The 26470-nt window shown below is 36.0% G+C and overlaps 2 protein-coding genes across 2 annotated transcripts in view; one reads left to right on the top strand and one right to left on the bottom strand.

Annotated features, from left to right (window-relative positions):
* The window catches only part of LOC132553248 (RAB11-binding protein RELCH homolog), a 146166-nt gene that overhangs the window by 101991 nt on the left and 17705 nt on the right, over positions 1-26470 (bottom strand). Inside the window, exons 20-24 of the mRNA XM_060217478.1 lie at positions 25855-25961; positions 25267-25366; positions 24778-24860; positions 24450-24513; positions 20531-20669 (exon numbers count right to left, since the gene is read on the bottom strand). Coding sequence (XP_060073461.1) covers positions 20531-20669; positions 24450-24513; positions 24778-24860; positions 25267-25366; positions 25855-25961 — 493 coding nt within the window. The remainder of the gene's footprint in view (positions 1-20530; positions 20670-24449; positions 24514-24777; positions 24861-25266; positions 25367-25854; positions 25962-26470) is intronic.
* On the top strand, positions 9812-10951 carry LOC132553478 (uncharacterized). The gene has a single exon (XM_060217729.1). It carries the CDS (start codon positions 9812-9814, stop codon positions 10949-10951), a length of 1140 nt encoding a protein of 379 aa, XP_060073712.1.

Here is a 26470-nt window from a genome sequence, read left to right as displayed (position 1 = left end):
CTAAATATATTGTCTGCAAAAACAATCGAGATGACATTGGGACAGATAAAGAATATAACAGCAACCCTTTTCCATTTTCAGATCAAAAAGATTAATTTCATGTGTTAAGTCAATTGTTAAAATTACCAAAAAACCTATACCATATTTTCCAGGCTGTACATCGCAACCAACTATAAGCCACTTGGCTAGATTTTAGAGACTTTTTTCAATTTGATCCACATATAACCCATACCCTTTTTGTGATGTGGTATCTGTTATGTTGACCAGAATTTGTTGATATAACAGATAATAGAAAGCAATTTAATATAAGTTTGCAAATGAATTATACATAGATAGTCCTTTATTTTATCGGTGTGTATGAAAAATGGTTTACTCAACAATATCTCCATCAGTTTCTGTACTGTTAAATTCTAGCAAAGACCCTTGCATGTTGACAAAATTCTTATAGTCCCATATTATTTCTTATAAGTTACACAAAATGGCCGACCAAAGCGCTTAACAGTTTAAAAACAATGTAATTCTGTCATTTTTTTTGTCCACATATAAGCCGCACTGGTATATAAGCCGACCGCTGAGGAAAAAAGCTGCAGCTTATAACCTTGAAAATCTGGTATATAAGATGTAATTTCAGTGAACTCTGAAGATTCCAGGTGTAAAGATTATCCATCACAGACATTACACTGAAAACAAATCAATATTGCACGGAAAATTACGAAATATGATACAGAAATTTCATATAGTACAGACAACCCTGCAGCTGAGATCCTCACAGTGATATTAACAAATGTGATTTTAATATGGCTCCGATGTGTAGTAATTAAATGATAATTAAATTCATGAAAATGGAAATCTGTTTAACTCTGCATGAATGATTCCTTTTGCACATAATGTTTGATACAACCTGATTGTGTTGTGTAACCTACAATATTACCATATTTGTCCACCAATAAGCCCATGTCTGGTAATAAGCCCACCTATATTCACATACACCCATACTGTTCAGTGAATTTATGAACAAATTCATAAAAAACCCACCTTAGAAATTGAAGAATTATGTGTTGCCCCTGGGCTTCTTTCAGAATAAATGGGAAGAATGTGTTGTCCCTGGGCCTATTTCAGGATAAACAGGAATAATATGTTGTCCCATGGGCTTATTTCAGGATAAATGGGAAGAATGTGTTGTCCCTGGGCTTATTTCAGAATAAACAGGAATAATATGTTGTCCTCTGGGCTTATTTCAGGATAAATAGGAATAATATGTTGTCCCCCGGACTTATTTCAGAATAAATACGGCATAACTTACAAAGTCATCTAACATATGTTACAGAGTTCTGTACCTGATGTTAAATACTGATGTTGTACCAATTGCTCGTTTTTAATTTTTACCACAGGATGTAAATTTTGTTGACAAAGATTCCAATCACAGCTGTTTTGATATTTGCATGATAAGAGTTAAATTAACCTAAAACTAGCTTCTCCAGAGTTCTGTAAAAGTTACATGAAATCACAAACAGCTGACTAAGAGGTATACATCTTATCAGTTCTAAAAAACTTTTCAGAGCAATATCAAAATAGCATCTCCAATCTTGGTTTTGGATCTTATATTCATAATGTAAATATAACCCAGATACTAGGTCTAAAATAAACATCGTTCTGGTACTACAATTAACATTATATTAGACAGGCCTAATCCTACAGCTTAATGACTCAAGACAAGCCTTGGTTCAGGTACCACATTTAACCACCAATAAGCCCATGTCTGGTAATAAGCCCACCTATATATTTAGCAGATTCAGTGGAAATACAGGAAAATGTTGTAACATTTTCTTGGGTTTATTGTTAAATGAATATGGTACAGCTAAATTAACACTACATTGACCTACATCACCACAGGACAACAAATAATTTGTCGCAAGTGAAACGCTGTCTCCTTCTTCATCAGAAAGACATACAGAGTTGTGAAAAGGGCAGTGTTCTTGACCGTCTGCCAATAATAGGTTGTAGTCAGATTTGAATAAACATGTTCACTGGTCAGTCTATAAACCTTCCGCTTGGATTTACTCTTGCACGCTATTTGTCAACACTAATTTCACACCCTTCTCTAAATTGCGAGGATCTGGTAACGTGGATGAGAGAAGCCTGGATAGCCAATATTATGCACCAGAATGACTTGTGGGCCATCCATCACTTTTAACACTGGCATCCCACAGACTCACAGCTTAAAAAAGTCATTCTCGTCAAAGGCAAACCACGGATTAAAAAATGAACAAAATAACATAAAGCAGCATTATCTTAAACGTGAAAGGAAATATGATTCAAGATAACAATTCCTAGCAAGTTCATTCTTAAATTACAGCTGGTGAATTCAAAGTGGAAAAATTACCATCGCATTGGTGTTTCATAAAGCAATCCCTAGGATTTATTTCACTTCAAATGCCTGCCATAATGACATATCCTGATCTCGAGTCGTAACATCACATTATCTGTCTGTTGTGGAGAGTAACTTACGATCCCTTCTCAATTTCTGTTTAATGGAGAGAGAAGTATTGTCCATTTAATATCATTGTGATGAACATGTTAACACGGTACACATCTGGAAAGCCGAACAGCTCTGTGTACTACAGCCTCTGACAGTTTGCTGTGAAGCATCTATATCACCTACAAACGTGTGTTTTTTCTGGAGAAAATGAAAAGATTGGAGATCTTGCCAAAACTGCATTAAGGATTTACCCTTGAAATTTTCAACTATGATTTGGAAAATTTACTGCGGAGATTTCCGTATCCATTGACTGTGTGTTTGACAAGATAAGTGACATAATGTACTTGTAAATTCTGTTATTTATCTGCAGCATAATGAACCTCTTAAAAATGACATTTGAAAAAAAAAAATTTTATTAAATAATTTGTATTCATGATTTTGTTGAACAGAACACTAGAGTGATATTTTACAATCGATAAGAATATAAAACTTGAGTGTTTACTAACGAGACCCTGTTACATTTGACATTTAACTAAATCTGGATCCTGATTTCCAATCTCCATAAAATCAGAGGATTTGAAAATTTTTCTTTCATTTAGTTTCAATTTAATGTAAATTTACACTGTGCCTTATACACCCAGAGCAGTACCAGATGTATCTCTCAGCTTTGGTACGGCAGTGGTGAATTTAAACATTTGAGAGCACTTACATCGAAACATGGATGAGGCTTTGGATCATCTTGGTTCTACCTGTTGGTGGCAACAGTGATATGTCTATCATCACCACGATACATCTATCAGCTATTCTGTGATAATATCGGGATATATATATATCTGTGGGATTCTCTCTACGACTTGTGACAGCCATTATATTGTTAATCAGCCACAACACAGGATTTATCATCATGAGCTTTTACGATTATAATTACTACTGTAAGTGTTTCTGTACCGTTTTGACATGATCGTGTAATTGTATCAAATCTACCTAAAGCTATCTATGTGTTTATATATAAATCTATGCATGGTATTGTAATATATATATTTTTATACCTATATCCAAGTTTGACAGTGTATTGTACCAGATATCATATTCAGTTATCAGTATTTCTGTGTTTCTAAATATAACCATATACAAAAATACTGGTATATTTACTAGATTTGGTAACAGATGTTTTTCTAATTCATTATTTTTCTGTATTTTCTATTTACTGGTCCCCCCTCCCTCCCTCTATATGTAACCTCACCTGACTGATCCTAAACCCACCCTTCCATCACATTCTATCCTTTGCCACCTCCTAGCTCCATCCTAAGTCCCATTTCATACCTCACTTTCACATCTCCACTTCTGCCCCTTTCCCTCGCTAGACCCATCACCATATCTACTCCATCCCAACCTAGCCCCACCCATAATAATGACCCCCTCACTTCATCCCTTTATACATATCGTCAACTTACCCTAAACCCCTTCCCAATCCTATAAATGACTTTATATCTATTCCAACCCCTACTCCCATCCTGTCAGTCATTTTACATCTACCTCATCCTCTATCCCCATCCTGTCAGTCATTTTACATCTACCTCAATCCCTACCCCCATCCTGTCAGTCATTTTACATCTACCTCATCCTCTATCCCCATCCTGTCAGTCATTTTACATCTACCTCATCCCCTATCCCCATCCTGTCAGTCATTTTACATCTACCTCATCCTCTATCCCCATCCTGTCAGTCATTTTACATCTACCTCATCCTCTATCCCCATCCTGTCAGTCATTTTACATCTACCTCATCCTCTATCCCCATCCTGTCAGTCATTTTACATCTACCTCATCCTCTATCCCCATCCTGTCAGTCATTTTACATCTACCTCAAACCCTACCCCCATCCTGTCAGTCATTTTACATCTACCTCATCCTCTATCCCCATCCTGTCAGTCATTTTACATCTACCTCATCCTCTATCCCCATCCTGTCAGTCATTTTACATCTACCTCAATCCCTACCCCCATCCTGTCAGTCATTTTACATCTACCTCATCCTCTATCCCCATCCTGTCAGTCATTTTACATCTACCTCATCCTCTATCCCCATCCTGTCAGTCATTTTACATCTACCTCAATCCCTACCCCCATCCTGTCAGTCATTTTACATCTACCTCATCCTCTATCCCCATCCTGTCAGTCATTTTACATCTACCTCATCCTCTATCCCCATCCTGTCAGTCATTTTACATCTACCTCATCCTCTATCCCCATCCTGTCAGTCATTTTACATCTACCTCATCCCCTATCCCCATCCTGTAAGTCATTTTACATCTACCTCATCCTCTATCCCCATCCTGTCAGTCATTTTACATCTACCTCATCCTCTATCCCCATCCTGTCAGTCATTTTACATCTACCTCATCCTCTATCCCCATCCTGTAAGTCATTTTACATCTACCTCAATCCCTACCCCCATCCTGTCAGTCATTTTACATCTACCTCATCCTCTATCCCCATCCTGTCAGTCATTTTACATCTACCTCATCCTCTATCCCCATCCTGTAAGTCATTTTACATCTACCTCAATCCCTACCCCCATCCTGTCAGTCATTTTACATCTACCTCAATCCCTACCCCCATCCTGTCAGTCATTTTACATCTACCTCAATCCCTACCCCCATCCTGTCAGTCATTTTACATCTACCTCAATCCTCTATCCCCATCCTGTAAGTCATTTTACATCTACCTCATCCTCTATCCCCATCCTGTCAGTCATTTTACATCTACCTCAATCCCTACCCCCATCCTGTAAGTCATTTTACATCTACCTCATCCTCTATCCCCATCCTGTCAGTCATTTTACATCTACCTCAATCCCTACCCCCATCCTGTAAGTCATTTTACATCTACCTCATCCTCTATCCCCATCCTGTAAGTCATTTTACATCTACCTCATCCTCTATCCCCATCCTGTCAGTCATTTTACATCTACCTCATCCTCTATCCCCATCCTGTAAGTCATTTTACATCTACCTCAATCCTCTATCCCCATCCTGTAAGTCATTTTACATCTACCTCATCCTCTATCCCCATCCTGTCAGTCATTTTACATCTACCTCATCCTCTATCCCCATCCTGTAAGTCATTTTACATCTACCTCATCCTCTATCCCCATCCTGTCAGTCATTTTACATCTACCTCATCCTCTATCCCCATCCTGTAAGTCATTTTACATCTACCTCATCCTCTATCCCCATCCTGTAAGTCATTTTACATCTACCTCATCCTCTATCCCCATCCTGTCAGTCATTTTACATCTACCTCATCCTCTATCCCCATCCTGTCAGTCATTTTACATCTACCTCATCCTCTATCCCCATCCTGTCAGTCATTTTACATCTACCTCATCCTCTATCCCCATCCTGTAAGTCATTTTACATCTACCTCATCCTCTATCCCCATCCTGTCAGTCATTTTACATCTACCTCAATCCTTACCCCCATCCTGTCAGTCATTTTACATCTACCTCATCCTCTATCCCCATCCTGTAAGTCATTTTACATCTACCTCAATTCCTACCCCCATCCTGTAAGTCATTTTACATCTACCTCAATCCCTACCCCCATCCTGTAAGTCATTTTACATCTACCTCAATCCCTACCCCCATCCTGTAAGTCATTTTACATCTACCTCAATCCCTACCCCCATCCTGTAAGTCATTTTACATCTACCTCAATCCCTACCCCCATCCTGTAAGTCATTTTACATCTACCTCAATCCCTACCCCCATCCTGTAAGTCATTTTACATCTACCTCAATCCTTACCCCCATCCTGTCAGTCATTTTACATCTACCTCATCCCCTATCCCCATCCTGTCAGTCATTTTACATCTACCTCATCCCCTATCCCCATCCTGTAAGTCATTTTACATCTACCTCATCCTCTATCCCAATCCTGTAAGTCATTTTACATCTACCTCAATCCCTACCCCCATCCTGTAAGTCATTTTACATCTACCTCAATTCTTACCCCCATCCTGTCAGTCATTTTACATCTACCTCATCCCATCCTGTCAGTCATTTTACATCTACCTCATCCCCTATCCCCATCCTGTAAGTCATTTTACATCTACCTCATCCTCTATCCCCATCCTGTCAGTCATTTTACATCTACCTCATCCCCTATCCCCATCCTGTCAGTCATTTTACATCTACCTCAATCCCTACTCCCATCCTGTCAGTCATTTTACATCTACCTCATCCTCTATCCCCATCCTGTCAGTCATTTTACATCTACCTCATCCTCTATCCCCATCCTGTCAGTCATTTTACATCTACCTCATCCTCTATCCCCATCCTGTCAGTCATTTTACATCTACCTCATCCCCTATCCCCATCCTGTCAGTCATTTTACATCTACCTCATCCTCTATCCCCATCCTGTAAGTCATTTTACATCTACCTCAACCCCTACCCCCATCCTGTAAGTCATTTTACATCTACCTTAACATCTAACGCCATACTTCTACCTGCCCATGGCCTCACTTTATATCTACACAAGCAAAGAAAAGTATGTATCCTAAATTTTCAACCAATCAGAAATCAACATTCCAACAAATTCTGTATCAGTGTTGGCAAATACAGTTTTTGTTATCAGTATATTCACTTAATGTGCAAAAACCAAGAGATGCTTGGTAGATTTTTTCAGTATTTTAAAACTTGCAAGTTTATGATATACATGGAAATAGAGTTTTTCACCTACTAGAAATTTGAAAATTTATCAGATGCTTGGGGATTTTTTCTACTCATCAGATTTTGGCCAGTTTACCTGATGCTTGGGGGTTTTGTTTTCAGTTCATTAGATACTTGCTAATTTACCCGATACTTAGGATTCTCTTTTTAATTTTTCAAATTTTCCAGTATTTCTGAAGCTTGAGAGGTTTTTTTTCTGTAGTTGAAGATTCGCTAATTTTCCTGATACTAAAGAGTCCATCACTGACCTACCTTATTATTAAAGTGCTGCAGTTGGCTATTGTTTCTAGCTTGCCAGACCCCTATTTGTCAGTGTTCAGCACCACAAACCACCTACATACACTGTAACAATTAAAAATTCTTGCCAACCAGAACGAGAGTGCTTTGTGAAACAACAGATCCATTATCTATTACTGTTACAGCTAAACTTGCACTCTTCAGTCATCTGTGCTATTTTCTAAAGCATTCATTTCTTCAAAGGCTTGAACAAAAAGGAAGTGAAGTGTATTTCCTCATAGCCTCTTGTCATTATTAAACATTTGTGTCTGAGTTTTATCCAAGACCCCAGCATGCCATATGTTTTTCTACTGCCAAGCTTAACAAGGACAGATGATGTTATAAAAAGTTAAAAGATTTTTGAAAATCTCAGCAGTGTGAATCAGAGTTTTAAAACAGTTATCTCTTCAACTGTCAAAGAGATACGTATCAGTCTCGTCTGAAATCAATATGAAGGTCATTAAGTACAATTTGGAGACATACAGTGAGATAAAACTATAACCCTGTTCTATAATACTGGCCTATAACCAAGAAAAAAAGACCATTAAAAAAACACAACTACCCAGACTTAAAAAAGTATTCAAACCTAGATGTAACAATCAACTTATGTTGGCAAATTTCTAACACAAATGTAGTATCACTGCGTCCAATATGGAGTCCGGAATAAAAAAGATCGAAATATTGAATTCTCATTTATCCTGAAGACAGTCTAAGGGGACCAATATGTTCCTTCTAATTTAAGTCAGGGGGTGGGCTTATTACAGGAAAATCAAATAAAGTTTACCAAATATGAATATATATATGGATAAGCTTATTACCAGACATGGACTTGTTGACAAAAACATACACCATCCTATTATATAAACCTTCATTTTAAAAGACCTTCATTTCCAAGAAAATAGTTTACTTGCTGTATATATCCATTAATAAGCCCATGCCTGTTGATAAGCCCACCCATATATTTTTCAGCATCAGGGAACTAGTAACAAATGCTTTTTCATTACCCTGTACGAAGTCCACCATCATCCTTTGAGTCTGGGGTGATGAGTTTGTCCTCTGGACTTTTTGCCAGACAAATTGATGAAAGTAGAAGGTTCCTTGGAATAATTAAGACTAGGCTCATTAAATTGACAATAATTTAGTTTCCCTTGGAAACAATCTGTTTGCAGATAGCAACATATACATAAGCAAAGTGTTATTAGTAAAGACTTCTGATAGATCTAAGTTCAATTAATGAAATTTGTTTGCTTTTATTTATTTATCTATTTAATCATTTATCTTTTTATTTATTTATTTATCTTTTTTATTTATTTATCTTTTTTTTATTTTTTTATTTATCTTTTTTTTTTTTAATTTATTTATCTTCTTTTATCTTTTTTTTATTTATTCATCTATTTTTTTATTTATCTCCATATTTACTGTTTATTTTCCCAACTTTTTTAAAACAGATAAAAGTAATCAACCGTTTACTTTATTTAAGTGTGACTTGTTCATGTTTAAGTGGTATACCTAGGTGATGATATTTACCCACCATATAAATCCTGTAATAAGCCCAGGTATATTTCCGCTCAGAAGAATTCCAACTCAGCCCCAGGAGATAAGCAATAGTCTTATCTTCATCTATAAAGGGCCAGGGGTAAGTAGAATAACAGACAAGGGCTACTGTCCTGTAATAAGCCCATCCCCTGACTTAGGATCAGAAATACAAAATTTCATCCTTGGATTTATTACATCAGAATCAGGATGATACTATCTACAAGGAAGGACACTTTAAAGGGACTCAGTGTATATGTCTTTACACCTTTACTGGAACATATATACAGTTATATATATATACATTTCCCAACCATGTGTGTCCAAGTTTACTTATATATATATATATATATATATAGCCATCTCAATATGCTTAAGAATATTGCAGCGAAAATTGATAACTACTGTTAAATTGATCCCATTCTTGAAGGTTTTAATTTTGCAGTCAATAAAGATCATGCGAAATTATATACCCAATAAACATTTCTACAGTACATGAAAATCTCAGAAAAAAAATCTGTTATGCCTGTATGCTTGTACAACAGTGTGTAAAAATGCATGAGATTTGATACCCTTAAAACTTGCCTTACCCAAGACAACCACAAACTGCTGGCCATGCAATTTTAAACAACTACTCAATTTTGCCTAACAATCTTTGAAAATAATAGAAAAAAATTTGAAGACGACCTTTGAAAATTTTCAGAGAAAAAATATTCCAGCAATGACCCAAGAAATGTTTCCATAATCATATAATACTTTGTTTTATTTTCCGCAGATCCCAGCCTGGGTAACATGAGTGATCAGTATGACTATGAAGGGTTTGAATCGCCGGCATCCACTGGGCCCGAGTACAAGATCCGTCAAGTTGTATTCCGTTATGTGTTTGCCATCTTTCTAATCCTGGGCACGGTTGGGTCGTTTCCCTGTATTGTATTGCTGAACCGCTACAGTCACACGGTGTGGTCAACATGCGTATACCTCTCACTTCTCCTTGGAATCGACCTGGTCAAGCTGTATGTCCATTGCGGAAATCACTGGTTCGATGCCGTAGCTGATGAAAATCTTAGCTGGAACATACTCGTCATCTCAAATTCTATCTGCAAAGTTTATACTTTTCTTTTGAGTTTCTTCAACCACATGTCCTCGTGGATTGTTGTTGCTGCCACAGTCGAGTTACTCATCGCCATACGGTTCCCGCGACACATGTACACGATGTGTACGCGGGAGCGATCTCAAGCCGTCATTCTGTTTATCATTGTCTTACTAATCTGCCTCAATCTTCACTTCTTCTGGACGGTAGGGCTAAGTCTGCCTGGTCAGTCTCCAGAAATTATCACACCCTACTGTCATAACAACTACGAATTGTCGGAAGAATTTCGAATAATCATCTGGCCTCTTGTTGAATTCTTTGTCCAAAATGCAATTCCGATGATTTCAGTATTTTCATGCCTGTGTGTCTGCTTCTGGCATGTCGTCCAAAACATCGGAAAGAAACGCCATAAAAAGGAAGTAGAATCGTTACTAGGCAAGTACTTCCTGGATTTAAAGACCCTCCATGAAATGAAAAAAGCGACAGCATTTTTGTCAATATATTTCCTGATGAACTCATCATGTACCGTTATTCAAGCAGTCTTCATCAAATTTCTGAGTGTGGATTTAAATTTTGCTCTTTTTGACATCATTTTGCGGACAATGGATTACGCCTACTTGAGTTTAAAACCGTACATTTTCATTGTGTTTTGTCGGAAGCTACGACAGGATATGCTGAGTACGTTTAAGTACTGTCAGTCAAACAAACATTATCAAGTCTCCGCAAGGAAACGCAGTTCTTCTATTGAGGTCAATCGCTCCACAAATTCAATCAACAATGCCGCTGGTGCACGTCCGAAAATCTACACAGCTACTGGCATCGGTACTTCCACTGGAGTCTGAAACCCATCGCCTCCGAAAAGATGTAGAAACAAACTAATAAAGATATCACGAACACAAGAGAAGGCTCTCTATAAAATGTGTAAATATGGCACAACAAATCGGTTTTAAAATCTGGAGAAATGTGATCGCTTAACATGCCTAAAATAGAACGGCAGATTACAGAATTACGGAATATATCAGTACGTATGATATCAAACTTGCCAGAATCCTATTGATTAAATATAGCTGTGGATTACCGATATGGAAGATATCAAACCGTGTGGGAAAGATTTCAATTAAATATAGATGTGGATTACAGGTACGGAAGATTTCAAACAGTGTGGGAAAGATTTCAATTAAATATAGATGTGGATTACTGGTATGGATGTCACCGAACAGTGTGGAAATATGTAGTCCATAAATTCAGAAACGAATTCTCAAACATGAATATCAATTCGTGCAGGAAAATATCTAATGAATTAAAACATGGATGTTGTAGATATCAGTGCTCGGAAGTACAACTAATATACTGATTACCAAATACGGACGTCACATAAAGTTGAGTAGAATTTCTAAATGTGTATAAAGATATATCACAGCACAGTGACATGTAAAATTGACAGGTGTGCAAAAGTGTTGATGTGTATGGACAATGACAATGATATGTATGTTTAGATATTGACAGGTGTATAGGTATATTGACAGGTATGTAGATATATTGACAGGTGTGTAGGGATATTGACAGGTATGTAGGCATATTGACAAGTGTGTAGGTATATTGACAGGTGTGTAGGTATATTGACAGGTATGTAGGGATATTGACAGGTATGTAGGGATATTGACAGGTATGTAGGCATATTGACAGGTGTGTAGGGATATTGACAGGTATGTAGATATATTGACAGGTATGTAGGGATATTGACAGGTATACAGGTATATTGACAGGTATGTAGGTATATTGACAGGTATGTAGGGATATTGACAAGAATGTAGGGATATTGACAGGTGTATAGGTATATTGACAGGTGTATAGGTATATTGACAGGTATGTAGGGATATTGACAGGTATGTAGGGATATTGACAGGTGTATAGGTATATTGACAGGTGTATAGGTATATTGACATGTATGTAGATATATTGACAGGTATGTAGGTATATTGACAGGTATGTAGGGATATTGACAGGTATGTAGGTATATTGACAGGTGTATAGGTATATTGACAGGTATGTAGATATATTGACAGGTATGTATATTGACAGGTATGTAGGGATATTGACAGGTATGTAGGTATATTGACAGGTATGTAGGGATATTGACAGGTGTCTAAGGATATTGACAGGTGTGTAGGAATATTGACAGGTGTGTAAGGATATTAAAAGGTACGTTAGAATACTGACAGGTGTGTAGCGATATTGACAGGTGTGTAGGGATATTGACAGGTGTGTAGGTATATTGACAGGTGTGTAGGGATATTTACAGGTGCGTAGGTATATTGACAGGTGTTTAGAGATATTTACAGTTGTGTAGGAATATTGACAGGTGTTTGAGAATAATGACAGGTGTTTAGAGATATTGACAGGTATGTAGGGATATTGACAGGTGTGTAAGGATACTGACAGGTGTGTAGGAATATTGACAGGTGTGTAAGGATATTAAAAGGTACGTTAGAATACTGACAGGTGTGTAGGGATATTGACAGGTGTGTAGGGATATTGACAGGTGTGTAGGTATATTGACAGGTGTGTAGGGATATTTACAGGTGTGTAGGTATATTGACAGGTGTTTAGAGATATTTACAGGTGTGTAGGAATATTGACAGGTGTTTAGATAAATGGATCCATACTTAGGACTAACAGCTCCTTTTTGGAACCTGACGTCTTTTGTTTTTAATACAATGCAGTGTAGAATGAAAATCCCCTGACAAACCAAAAATTCATTAAACGGCCTTTTCTGCATTACTGGTTTTTGTAACCGTCCTTATGCTCACATACTATATTATATAAGAAGCCAGGAATCCAATAAATCTGAAGCTACGTTAAAAACTTTGTACAAGTAATCTGATACAAACTAGCAGGCAGCCGAGGAAACATTTAATATCAGTCATAAATCAGAAACATTTACGCAGTCCCTAATCGAAATAAAAATAATTACGACTACAATCATTTCCAGAAATCCGAATTTGTATTTAAGCATGCAAGACATTTTGTACATAGTAATGATAATATGGAATTAAACATTTTGTTTATAAGTGGATAAAGATGTAAATACACTGAGCTTGTTAAAATGTAATGGATGGTGAATTTGGTAACCATGGCAACAGTAACAAAACTGTATGAAATATGACAATATTTGATGGTAACCATGGCAATGGAATAATATCATTCTGAACAAGAAATTTTGTTGTGTTCTTTAAATGTCTCATGGCAATATACACATACCGTATTTGACTATAAAAAGAGCATCTGCCCATTTAAACATACTGTAACCTTTTACTTATGGAAAAAGAATGGATGCCCTTAATCAAAGCTGAAGGCATGTTGCTGAACTCTCTGACCTCTACAATAAAATATTCAGCCTTTGAACTCTTCAACTTATATTCACTATATCTGCTGAAAGTCTTGCGTCTGTAGAAATTTTGCATTTCTATCAACAGGGTAAAGTTAAAGGTAGCTAAAACTGGACGTTGAATCCAAAACTTTTTCTTTTTTTTTCCCTTTTGTTTTGTCATTCAAGACGAATTTGAATTTGACGCTGGCTGAAAATTTACAGTGTTATTCGAAAGTGAAATAATCCTTGAGAGAGTGGGTTATCTTATTCAGTATACCAAGCCAACATGTAAGATGGCTAAAATTTACTCTTTTCATTTAAAATTAGAATTATGTTTTCTTCTACCTATGTTTCATGTGTCAACATGACTCATGTGGAAATTTTTCTCTATGTATAGTTGTATAAAACACAATCCTCTCGTTTTTTTTTTTTTTTTTTTGTGTAATTCAATAAGCATGTGGTTATAATGTTGATTATGTTTTCTCAAATATACACACAGAGTTTTTGTCTTTCTAAACCACAATCATCCAAACTCTACTTTGTTTTAATATAATCAAAAGCAATATTATCATAAACTGGCAAAATATTGATAATAAAGTTTTTAGATAGTAGACAAGAAAATGGAAATGGTGAGAATGTGTTTTCAGACACTCAGGTCTTTGTGTGTGCTTCTACACCTAGACCTGAAGCAATAAAAGTCAAGAAACCAGACAGACCTTTTCAATGTTGTAAGGATTTTGATAAGTAGGCCTTTTTTCCCCAAAAGATCTGTCATAAATCATTCAGTATTACGCCATATGCAAATCATCCTTGCCATAATATCGTCATGTTGACAGAGAAATCGTCATTAAACTCTGTGACTCCAATCACATGACCCTGGTCATATGACAACAATCACATGACAATGATCACATGACCCCAATCCCTGACTACAATGTCATGACCTCTATTGTACTGAAACAGATTCATTTTCAACCAAAATGGCACAAAATGTTAAAATCAAATTTCTTTGGAACCTAATGAAATAAGCAAACCAATAGAATGATCAAACCAGACAAAAATAAGTCCATGCCTTGTAATAAGTCTATCAATATTGTTAATGTTTGGTAGAATCACCAACAAATGTTCATGTATTGTCTTGCCCATGTCTGATAATAAGCCCATCCCTTGACTTTGAGCTAAGTTTGAACAATAAGCTTATGTCATTATTGTAAATACAATAAGCAAAGATGTAACATAGTTTACTGGTGGTTGTTCCTAACAAGTACTGAGAGTTTGTCCTAATATATTTATCTCATGGGAACCATATGTAAGACAGGTGACTATGTATTTCAATGCTTCCACCAGGATTCAACCACTGACCCGTGGCTTAATAGAAGATTTCCCTAGCCAAGCAATATATTTTGCTACTATTTTACCAGGATTACATACTCCCCTTCCAGGAAACTACTCCTCATGTTTCCAGGGGTTACAGCGATGCTCATGGGGCATGGCTAAGTATCATTTCTGGGCGCCAATATAACAGTGACCATATTGTATTACAATGACTTCACTAAGATTCAATCTCACACACCCTGACGTACACTCAGTCTAACACTCAACTAATCGAGCCAAACATAAATTCTCTTATCCTGGCGTTAAACAGCGGCTTGTATTTTATCCGACTTACATGTATGAAAATGTTTCCTTTTTTCTATCCTGGTAAGATTTTGCCAAGTTTAATCTGCCAGACAACCCTCTGTATCTATGATTTCCAACCATCTACAATATACTAGAACTAGATCTCCAAAAATTTCAAATATTTGACCTCGGTATCATAACACAATCTTCAACAAACTTTTGCTCTGCCAATTACAAATATGACCTCTTTTTTTCATGTTACTACCCATAATCAGCTTTCAAAACATATGACAAATACAGTTTTTCCTCCAGGATTTTAAATCTCCTTTATGGATCTAACTTGGTTAAGATTATTAGGAAATGAGTTTTGTACCCTATGTTTGATGTGAACACCATATTTATAACTGCTGTAGCACTTATTGTTTCTGAAAAACTCAAATATATGGAAATATATATAAATGGAAGTTAAAAAAAACTCAAGGCAACTAGGATATTTTTGAATAGGTTCATAGCCTAAAACTGCCTTATTCTCAAAAATTCACCAATGATTTATGATGATTTTCACCCAAAAACTGGGGTGGTGAAAATCTGAGCTAAATGTACACTAAATTTTGATTGCTATATAATACATGGGATTGTCTGAAAAATGGGGATGACATATTCGACACAATAAGTGCCCATGTCCCTATAAATGCCCCTCCCCCTATTTTTTCCGATACCTATTTTGCTAAATTCAACTTTCGCAGTCAATACCAGAATTAACTTTTAGGGTGGTCCTTCATGCATTGCACATATCATGGCTATAATGCAAGCTTCAGTAAAAGGATTATTTATATCTGTGTGGTGCTTGTAATATTCGTATGTTGACGTTTATTTGCTGTAGTCTATCATCTGCCACAAGTTAAAAAGTTTTTATTGAATACCTGCTAGGAAATATAATTTTATTGTACAGTAGCATGACAGGAATTACAACTGTTCTTTGTTCACCCTGTCACATGTGTTATTGATCAATCATTCGTAACTTCGTTTTTTCATTGCGTGCACGAGTTTTACATATTCCTGTGTTATTTTGGTTTAATACTGTTTATCTCGAGATCAATGCCTCAGAAATCAAAAGTAGAATCCAACTCGGCCATTTATACTGGTAATTTTACACCAATTTGATCCCAAAAAGCACCTACCTCTTTCCTAAATTATTTTTGCGCCCTGGGTGCTAAATGGGTCAAATACGGTTTATAAAATGTGCATGTATATTCATTCCAGCAGGAAAGTTCAATCTTAGCTCTTCTTTGATATGTTGAGAGCTCCCATTTATTTACTGTGAGACTTAATCCTGTAAGCTTCTGAGTGTAAAAACAGGAAGACCATGTAGTCTGATATTATATAAGACAAGCAATAAATATCCTTACTTAACCACTTTGCCAGATCCAACCATTCTGTTGAAAAACCAGTTTCTCTACAAAATCTACACTGACACCCCTGTTTTTTTATATGAGGTGTTCCTTACCTTTGTCCTGGTTCTGTCTACTCTGAATTCAGGGTAACAAGGTTCCATCAATAACCAGATGATACACAGTGCCTACATAATTTTTTACTCCATAACTCGAAGTATAATCTCTTTGATGTTGGTATTAATATAGTTTTAATCGTGTTTTATCAACTGGTAATGTCATCGTAATAATATTAAAACTTTTGAAAACACTACCGGTGTTGTATTTCTTTTACACAAGTATACAAATTTTCAGAAATAAAACAGTCATTGATTTGAAAACTAGCAGAAAAGCAACTTCAATATCCACCATTCCACACCCTCCTGGTAATACTCAACAACACTATACCCCTAATATCCACCATTACACACCCTCCTGGTAATACTCAACAACACTATACCCCTAATATCCACCATTACACACCCTCCTGGTAATACTCAACAACACTATACCCCTAATATCCACCATTACACACCCTCTTGGTAATACTCAACAACACTATACCCCTAATATCCACCATTACACACCCTCCTGGTAATACTCAACAACACTATACCCCTAATATCCACCATTCCACACCCTCCTGGTAATACTCAACAACACTATACCCCTAATATCCACCATTACACACCCTCCTGGTAATACTAAACAACACTATACCCCTAATATCCACCATTCCACACCCTCCTGGTAATACTCAACAACACTATACCCCTAATATCCACCATTACACACCCTCCTGGTAATACTCAACAACACTATACCCCTAATATCCACCATTACACACCCTCTTGGTAATACCAACACTATACCCCTAATATCCACCATTCCACACCCTCCTGGTAATACTAAAAATACACTAATATCCACCATTACACACCCTCCTGGTAATACTCAACAACACTATACCCCTAATATCCACCATTACACACCCTCCTGGTAATACTCAACAACACTATACCCCTAATATCCACCATTACACACCCTCCTGGTAATACTCAACAACACTATACCCCTAATATCCACCATTCCACACCCTCCTGGTAATACTCAACAACACTATACCCCTAATATCCACCATTACACACCCTCCTGGTAATACTCAACAACACTATACCCCTAATATCCACCATTCCACACCCTCCTGGTAATACTCAACAACACTATACCCCTAATATCCACCATTACACACCCTCCTGGTAATACTCAACAACACTATACCCCTAATATCCACCATTACACACCCTCCTGGTAATACTCAACAACACTATACCCCTAATATCCACCATTACACACCCTCCTGGTAATACTCAACAACACTATACCCCTAATATCCACCATTCCACACCCTCCTGGTAATACTCAACAACACTATACCCCTAATATCCACCATTCCACACCCTCCTGGTAATACTCAACAACACTATACCCCTAATATCCACCATTACACACCCTCCTGGTAATATATCAACACTATATCCCTAATATCCAATTACACACCCCCTGTACCTCAGAATGTTACTGCATCAATGGTTTATATCTGGAAACAGTCTTAGCTACAGAAAAACCTCCCTGTACCTCAGAATGTCTCTGTATCAAGGGTTTATATCTGGAAACAGTCTTAGCTACAGAAAAACCTCCCTGTACCTCAGAATGTCTCTGTATCAAGGGTTTATATCTGGAAACAGTCTTAGCTACAGAAAAACCTCCCTGTACCTCAGAATGTTACTGTATCAATGGTTTATATCTGGAAACAGTCTTAGCTACAGAAAAACCTCCCATACCTCAGAATGTCTCTGTATCAAGGGTTTATATCTGGAAACAGTCTTAGCTACAGAAAAACCTCCCTGTACCTCAGAATGTCTCTGTATCAATGGTTTATATCTGGAAACAGTCTTACACACCTCCCTGTACCTCAGAATGTTACTGTATCAATGGTTTATATCTGGAATACAGTCATTACACACAAAAAACCTCCCAATATCTCACCATGTCACACCCTCAAGGTTTATATCTGGAAACAGTCTTAGCTACAGAACAACCTCCCTGTACCTCAGAATGTCTCTGTATCAAGGGTTTACACCCTCCTGGTAATACTCTTAGCAACACTAAAACCTTCCTGTATCTCACCATGTACACACCCTCCTGGTAATATCTGGAACACAATACCCCTAATATCCACCATTACACACCCTCCTGGTAATACTCAACAACACTATACCCTGTTTCAATATCCTTATATTCCATAACAGTCTTAGCTACAGAAAAACCTCCCTGTATCCTCAGAATGTCTCTGTATCAAGGGTTTATATCTGGCAAACATTATTAAATACAGAAAAACCTTTGCTGACAGTAAATGTCACACAAGTAAAGGAATGAAACAAAAAGATTTGTACAGGGAGACAATAAATCATTGACAATGTCTTACTGTTTTTCTTAGTCCAACAAATTCTATATTTCTAAAGTACAAACCTTTCACAACATTTTACACAAAGGTACAAACTTGTCATCCTTACCATTAAAACCATTAAAAAAATGTTTCCCTTGACAATCTAGATCTAAAAATAGCAGCTAAACAGGCAAACATCATAAAGGTTAACATTTCGAAACAGCTACAGAAAAACCTCCCTGTACCTCAGAATGTCTCTGTATCAAGGGTTTATATCTGGAAACAGTCTTAGCTACAGAAAAACCTCCCTGTACCTCAGAATGTTACTGTATCAATGGTTTATATCTGGAAACAGTCTTAGCTACAGAAAAACCTCCCATACCTCAGAATGTCTCTGTATCAAGGGTTTATATCTGGAAACAGTCTTAGCTACAGAAAAACCTCCCTGTACCTCAGAATGTTACTGTATCAATGGTTTATATCTGGAAACAGTCTTAGCTACAGAAAAACCTCCCTGTAAACAACTTTGTTAATTATCAATTATCTTTATGCCTTACATTTAGTAATAGGTTTTAATCTTCTTTGCTTATTTTCCATGTTTAAGTTTTAATTTTCATGGTAAATAAACAAGAAAATCATCAATTATTGTGAGGCTAAAAATTTTGTGGTTTTCCAAAAATATACATTTACATTGGCTCATGATTTTGTGGGTTAATATTGATCACAAAATCCCCAAGTAGTATGATCCATTCGGCATAAACCTGTTTATTGGACATATAAACTTGTGAGTTCAAAGTACCCATTATTCACCAAACATTAATGATTTTACAGTATAACAAAACCAACCGCCTCAAACTATCTGCCAATGGATTCCCACTAAACTGGACATTTTAATGACTTACTTGGTCCAATGTGGTATTATGTGGAGACAGCCTATACAATAGAAACTAACAATAGATAAATGGTTTTTCACATCATTCACAAAGGACTTAAAAGCCAGTAAAACGTTGGTATGGTTATTATGACTAGATGACGTCATACCATTCTTCTCTTTCAAAAACTATCTTTTTTTAACCTTTAAACTGCTCTAATATCTTTACAAGTCCTGAAGAAATTACTTAGTTCGTCATCAGGACCCAGACTCAACTTTTCAGATAATACGAAAATTAAAGAAAATCTTAAAGAAACAAAATAATTCAAGTGAATCCTCCTGGAAAAGAATTGAAGCGTTTGTCCTATCGTGATTTCACCTTAAACAAAGTGTTGTATAATCCCTGGTATGGTTTCAAATTCATATCTGTAACTAAAGGTGTTTACTGTATCGGTCCAAACACTGACCTTTATGTCTTAAAACAACAAGACAACATTTATTCCGTGAATTATAATCAATTCCTGATTTCGCCAAATTTTTAAATAAAACTTGAAAATCCAGACTTTATCTAATCAAACATGACATCTTATATGAATTTTGGATTTATATTATTTGTTTTTTTTTTGTGACCTGTCACTAGGACCGATACAGTAAACGATGTGAAAAAAAAGCAGTACTCACATTCATCTCTAAAGCGGGGCTCGGCATTTGGTCCAACACGAGCTAGTGTTCGGATAAGCTCAGTCTGAATGTTATGTTCGTCTTTATAGGCAGGGTCATCCATGAAGGTCAGAAACTGCATGTACACACGATCTAACATCTGTAATAGACACAAAAGTAAGTTTAAACAAGGCAAAAACATTTTCTTCAAACTATGTTCTCTTATTCATCAAACCAAGTTATATGTTTGTCAAAAAGAGTCGCATGTTCATCACACCAAGTCACATGTCCAGTAAAAAAAAAGTAACATGTTCATCAAACCAAGTCACATGTTCAGTAAAATGAGTCACATGTCCATCATACCAAGTCACACGTTCAGTAAAATGAGTCACATGTTCATCATACCAAGTCACATGTTTAGTGAAAAGAGTAAACATGTTCATCATACCAAGTCACATGTTTAGTGAAAAGAGTAACATGTTCATCATACCAAGTCACATGTTTAGTGAAAAGAGTAACATGTTCATCATACCAAGTCACATGTTTAGTGAAAAAAGTAACATGTTCATCATACCAAGTCACATGTTTAGTGAAAAAAGTAACATGTTCATCATACCAAGTCACATGTTTAGTGAAAAGAGTAACATGTTCATCATACCAAGTCACATGTTTAGTGAAAAGAGTAACATGTTCATCACACCAAGTCACATGTTTAGTGAAAAGAGTAACATGTTCATCACACCAAGTCACATGTTTAGTGAAAAGAGTAACATGTTCATCATACCAAGTCACATGTTTAGTGAAAAGAGTAACATGTTCATCACACCAAGTCACATGTTTAGTGAAAAGAGTAACATGTTCATCACACCAAGTCACATGTTTAGTGAAAAAAGTAACATGTTCATCATACCAAGTCACATGTTTAGTGAAAAAAGTAACATGTTCATCATACCAAGTCACATGTTTAGTGAAAAGAGTAACATGTTCATCATACCAAGTCACATGTTTAGTGAAAAGAGTAACATGTTCATCACACCAAGTCACATGTTTAGTGAAAAGAGTAACATGTTCATCACACCAAGTCACATGTTTAGTGAAAAGAGTAACATGTTCATCATACCAAGTCACATGTTTAGTGAAAAGAGTAACATGTTCATCACACCAAGTCACATGTTTAGTGAAAAGAGTAACATGTTCATCACACCAAGTCACATGTTTAGTGAAAAGAGTAACATGTTCATCACACCAAGTCACCAAGTCACATGTTTAGTGAAAAGAGTAACATGTTCATCATACCAAGTCACATGTTTAGTGAAAAGAGTAACATGTTCATCACACCACCATGTTTAGTCACATGTGTTTAGTGAAAAGAGTAACATGTTCATCATACCAAGTCACATGTTTAGTGAAAAGAGTAACATGTTCATCATACCAAGTCACATGTTTAGTGAAAAAAGTAACATGTTCATCATACCAAGTCACATGTTTAGTGAAAAGAGTAACATGTTCATCATACCAAGTCACATGTTTAGTGAAAAGAGTAACATGTTCATCATACCAAGTCACATGTTTAGTGAAAAGAGTAACATGTTCATCATACCAAGTCACATGTTTAGTGAAAAGAGTAAACATGTTCATCATACCAAGTCACATGTTTAGTGAAAAGAGTAACATGTTCATCAAAGCAAGTCACATGTTTAGTGAAAAGAGTAACATGTTCATCACACCAAGTCACATGTTTAGTGAAAAGAGTAACATGTTCATCACACCAAGTCACATGTTTAGTGAAAAGAGTAACATGTTCATCATATCAAGTCACACATTCAGTAAAATGAGTCACATATTCATCAAACTGAGTCACATGCTAATTTAACAAAGTTACAGGTCTATAAAACAGCTGTAGATCAAACTTATGTGATTTAAAAACAAAATCATATAAGGCAGTGTAAGTTTTATTTACAACAGCCAACAAAACTGTCACAACAGTACAAGATCCATGGAGGCTGTTTTTTTAATAATCAAATTGAAAAGAATTTTGTAAAATTCCATTGAATATCATATGGTGTAAAAATTCAGGATTTTTTTCAAACCAAATTGAAATTACAAAGTAAATTGAAATACATTTATGGTTTTTCTTTTAGAAATAAAAACAAAAAGTAACAAGAGGGCCATGACCCTTAACGGTCATCTGACAATCGTTAGATAGATGGAGAAACTATAGAATTTGCTGATGGTAGTCTGACAAATCTGATGAATTCAAAATTTGAACATTCCTTGAAAGTATCAGAAACTCATAAATGGTAGGTTCTGTTTGTGAAAAACAGTTGCACAATCATGATACAAAATGGCTACTGTTGCTACCATGTTTTGATCAGACTGAAAAATAACAACAGATCATCTCTTTCTTTTCTTTAAAAAACATCAAACTCCAAATATTTTCCTCATTGGTGTGAATGAAACATGAGAAAAGTTCAGACTATTTGTTCTAGGATGAGTTATGTTGGATTTTGAACCAAAGGTTAAAATAAGATTTGGTCAGGACAATCTCAGGATCATTCATGTTTGATACCATTGCCATGCTCTGATAATGTTTCAGGCCAAATTTGGTTGAAATCTATCCAGGCATTAAGAAGGAGGTTTTGAAGCAGAATATTATCTATCTTCCCCTTTTGGAACCCCGCCCCTTTCTGAATTTAAGAAATAATTCTCTGCCCTCAATGATGTTTTGTACCACATTTGGTTTAAATCCATTAAAGTCATAAGGAAGAGTAGCATTCTGAAGCAAAATTACTGAACAATTTTTCCAAGGGGTTAAATCAATTTTCTGAATTTAAGAATTACTTGCCAACCCCTATTGATGTTATGGACAAAATATGAATGAAATAAATCAAAGTTTTAAGAAAGAGAAGCGTTTTGAAGCTAAGTATTGTCTAACTAATATTTTAGGGCCCTATCCCCAGATCCCTTGGGGTTGAATCAAATTTCTGAATTTCATAAATGATCCCCCACACCCAATGACTTTTCAGTTTTTCAGACCAAATTTGGTTGAAATCTGCCAAGGCATTAAACAGGAGGAGTGTTTTAAAGGAAAAGTTTACAGACGGCCAAAAGCCAATAGCGCACAACACCAAATAATGCACGATAGCAATAGGCCATCTTGACTCTTTGGGTCAGATGGCGTAAAAAACAAAACGAAAAACCCATATAGAATATAAAATTATTCAGAGTTTGAGGGAAAAGGCAAATCACCCATCATTACACTAAACTCTTATAAGGACACAAATAAACATAGGAGAAAGAATATAATTTGATTTATTATCTGTTGAAAAATATCTTTTATAACCTGTCATACTAAATACATTAGAAATGTCTCGTCATAATCGTAACTATCACTAAACTATAAAGGCAGCTGTGATAAACAGATCTAAACTATCACACAGAATTACCCTTCCTGTCAAAGGCAATTAAGACTGACTAAAGCGCCCCCTTGTGTAAACTAGAGAAATCATCCGGCCCAATCAGACCAGCTTTATAGAAGGCTGGAATGTTTTGAAAGATAAAGTTACGAAGTCAGATTTCTGTTAGAGCCCAAATTAGGACAAACTCTAACCTATATACCATTCTGAGACATGCAACTAGATTTTGTATGAAAATGTTGGTTTGCAACAGTAAATATGTCATCTGATGCTGATAAAAGATTTAAATATGTTAGCAGACTGTGAAATATGTAGGGTTGGACTCCCCAGATAATACCTACTAAAATTCACACAGACAAATATCATCACAAAGGCACTCAATATGCCACAGTGATAAATGGGCAGTGTGCCTGACACATTCATAGTAGGACAATTTTTAAACCCCGGAAATGGCTGAAAGATTCACAAAAGTACATAAAACACCATGGTAACAAAGTTATGTCAGAGTGAGACTGCAGACTTACCTCCCTTAGATTGATATTTTCTATTATTGCACCTAAAGCTGGAATGGTTGAAGTTCTCACAGAGCTGTAATACAAAGGTTAGAGGCTATAAATCTTCAACAGGTCAGAGGTCATATAATCATACAATCAGAAACAAGTCAGAGGTCAGAATCAAAACATCCAATAAGACATAATCACCAAAACTCTTTTATTTTACATGTAGTCTCAAAGATTTTACAAGAGAAGAAGAAACAAGTGCTATATGTCATTTTAGAAATCTGAAGGTCATTGATATTACATATATATCTGCTCTGAACTTTGACCTTTTAACTCTTAATACTAGACTTACATTTCTGGGTCATTGCCAAGAGTGACCAAGGCAGGAAAGACTCGTGTAGATACTAGGTTCTCACTAACTCCTTTAACAAGCAGCTGAAATGAAAGAAAGAATTCAGTTCAAAGGACAGAAAACAATAGTCAATAAATACCCAATATTGTAAAGTCAATTTTTTTTGAGGGACTCAACTTTGTAGTTTTCAAAAATTCACTATTTCTTGGACACTTAGTTTCATGGATGATTATAGCTCTATAAATCTTTATATAATAATTTTAACAGTCTGTGGACATAAGAATTTGGCGAATGAAATGTATCCATAAAGTTAACCAAATTAAATACCCTTATTCCTTTAAAAATCAGTATTTCCATGGTATTAAAATACAGTGTAAATTGCTTTCCATATTTATCCTGTAACCTTTGAATCAAAGTAGGAGGGTGGGCTTATTAGAAGACATAGGCTTATCAATACATGGTTCACTATGATTGGATAACAATACTAACCTCAAACAAGCGAGCTGCCGTACTCCGCACCTGAGCTGATGTGTGAACTACTCCTTCCCATAACACTGTCAGCAGTAACTCATGGTTACTAGGATTTGCACTGAAATACAAGGTCAGGGTCATAAAACATCAAATGTCAAGCTGGGATTTATGTGTAAAGAGACTCTCACCATGATATAAGGTCAAGGTCATATAACATCAAATGTCAAGGACATGCGAATCACAGCACTGATTAATGGGTGATGAGACCCTCACCATGATACAAGGTCAAGGTCATATAACATCAAATGTCAAGGACATATAATCGTAGCAATGATTTATGCATAATGGAGAATCTAAGCAAGATAAAAGGTCAAGGGTATATCACAGCAAATGTCAAGGACACCATGGAAACCAATTTTACTCCCAAAAGTTTTTAATTGTAGCTAAATTTGCTGCATATATTTTCTACAGCAGTCATAAAAGTGATTATTATTCTTGTTTATTGATTTTCTTTTCAAGGATTTTTTTTTACATGGTTTATTTCATCCTGATAAATTACAACTTTCACTGAAACACCTGACAGATATGTCAAGCTGTAACCTTTACCTTATCTCCATAAAGGCTGCCTTGATGCTGTCGAGGGGAGCCTGGTACACCGACACCATGGTCAGCATCTCCTGTAGGAACTGAGTCAACTGCTGGCGGTCCTCCTCCTGAAGGTCAAGGTCAGAGGAATGATATATAACATTACTTAAATCTTCATTTTTATGTAAAAAAAAAAAACAAAAATCTTCTTCATGTCAGAAAAATATGTTATCTTCTTTAAATGTTAAATGTTTATATGAAGCATGGTCTTCTTTATGAGCCAGAGAAGCATTGATTTAATGTTATGAATTTTTCATTCTCAGATTTATCTAAAACACTGACAGGTCAAGAGATATCCCTTTGTGCACCTAAATCTAGATATTCACCAGTTCTATTTTTAGAAACAGCTACATGACCTTGACGTTACGAAATCTCCTCTGCACTTACACATGTGGTATACATGCATTTCCCTACTTCCAGGATATGACAAAGAAATTTCAAAGAAACAGAAATTTATGCAACTCATTTCCTTACTTTGTGGGTATGAAAAAGAAATTTCAAAGACAGGCAAATTATTTTTTAAAAGCTTTATCAAAGTTTGCCTCGATATGATGTTTAACAAGCTGGTAACATTAAA

The sequence above is a fragment of the Ylistrum balloti genome, unplaced genomic scaffold (assembly GCF_031769215.1).
Source record: "Ylistrum balloti isolate Yb309-2 unplaced genomic scaffold, AGI_CSIRO_Ybal_v1 Utg369636, whole genome shotgun sequence".
Taxonomy (NCBI): domain Eukaryota; kingdom Metazoa; phylum Mollusca; class Bivalvia; order Pectinida; family Pectinidae; genus Ylistrum; species Ylistrum balloti.
This window is presented reverse-complemented; position numbering and strand designations above follow the sequence as displayed.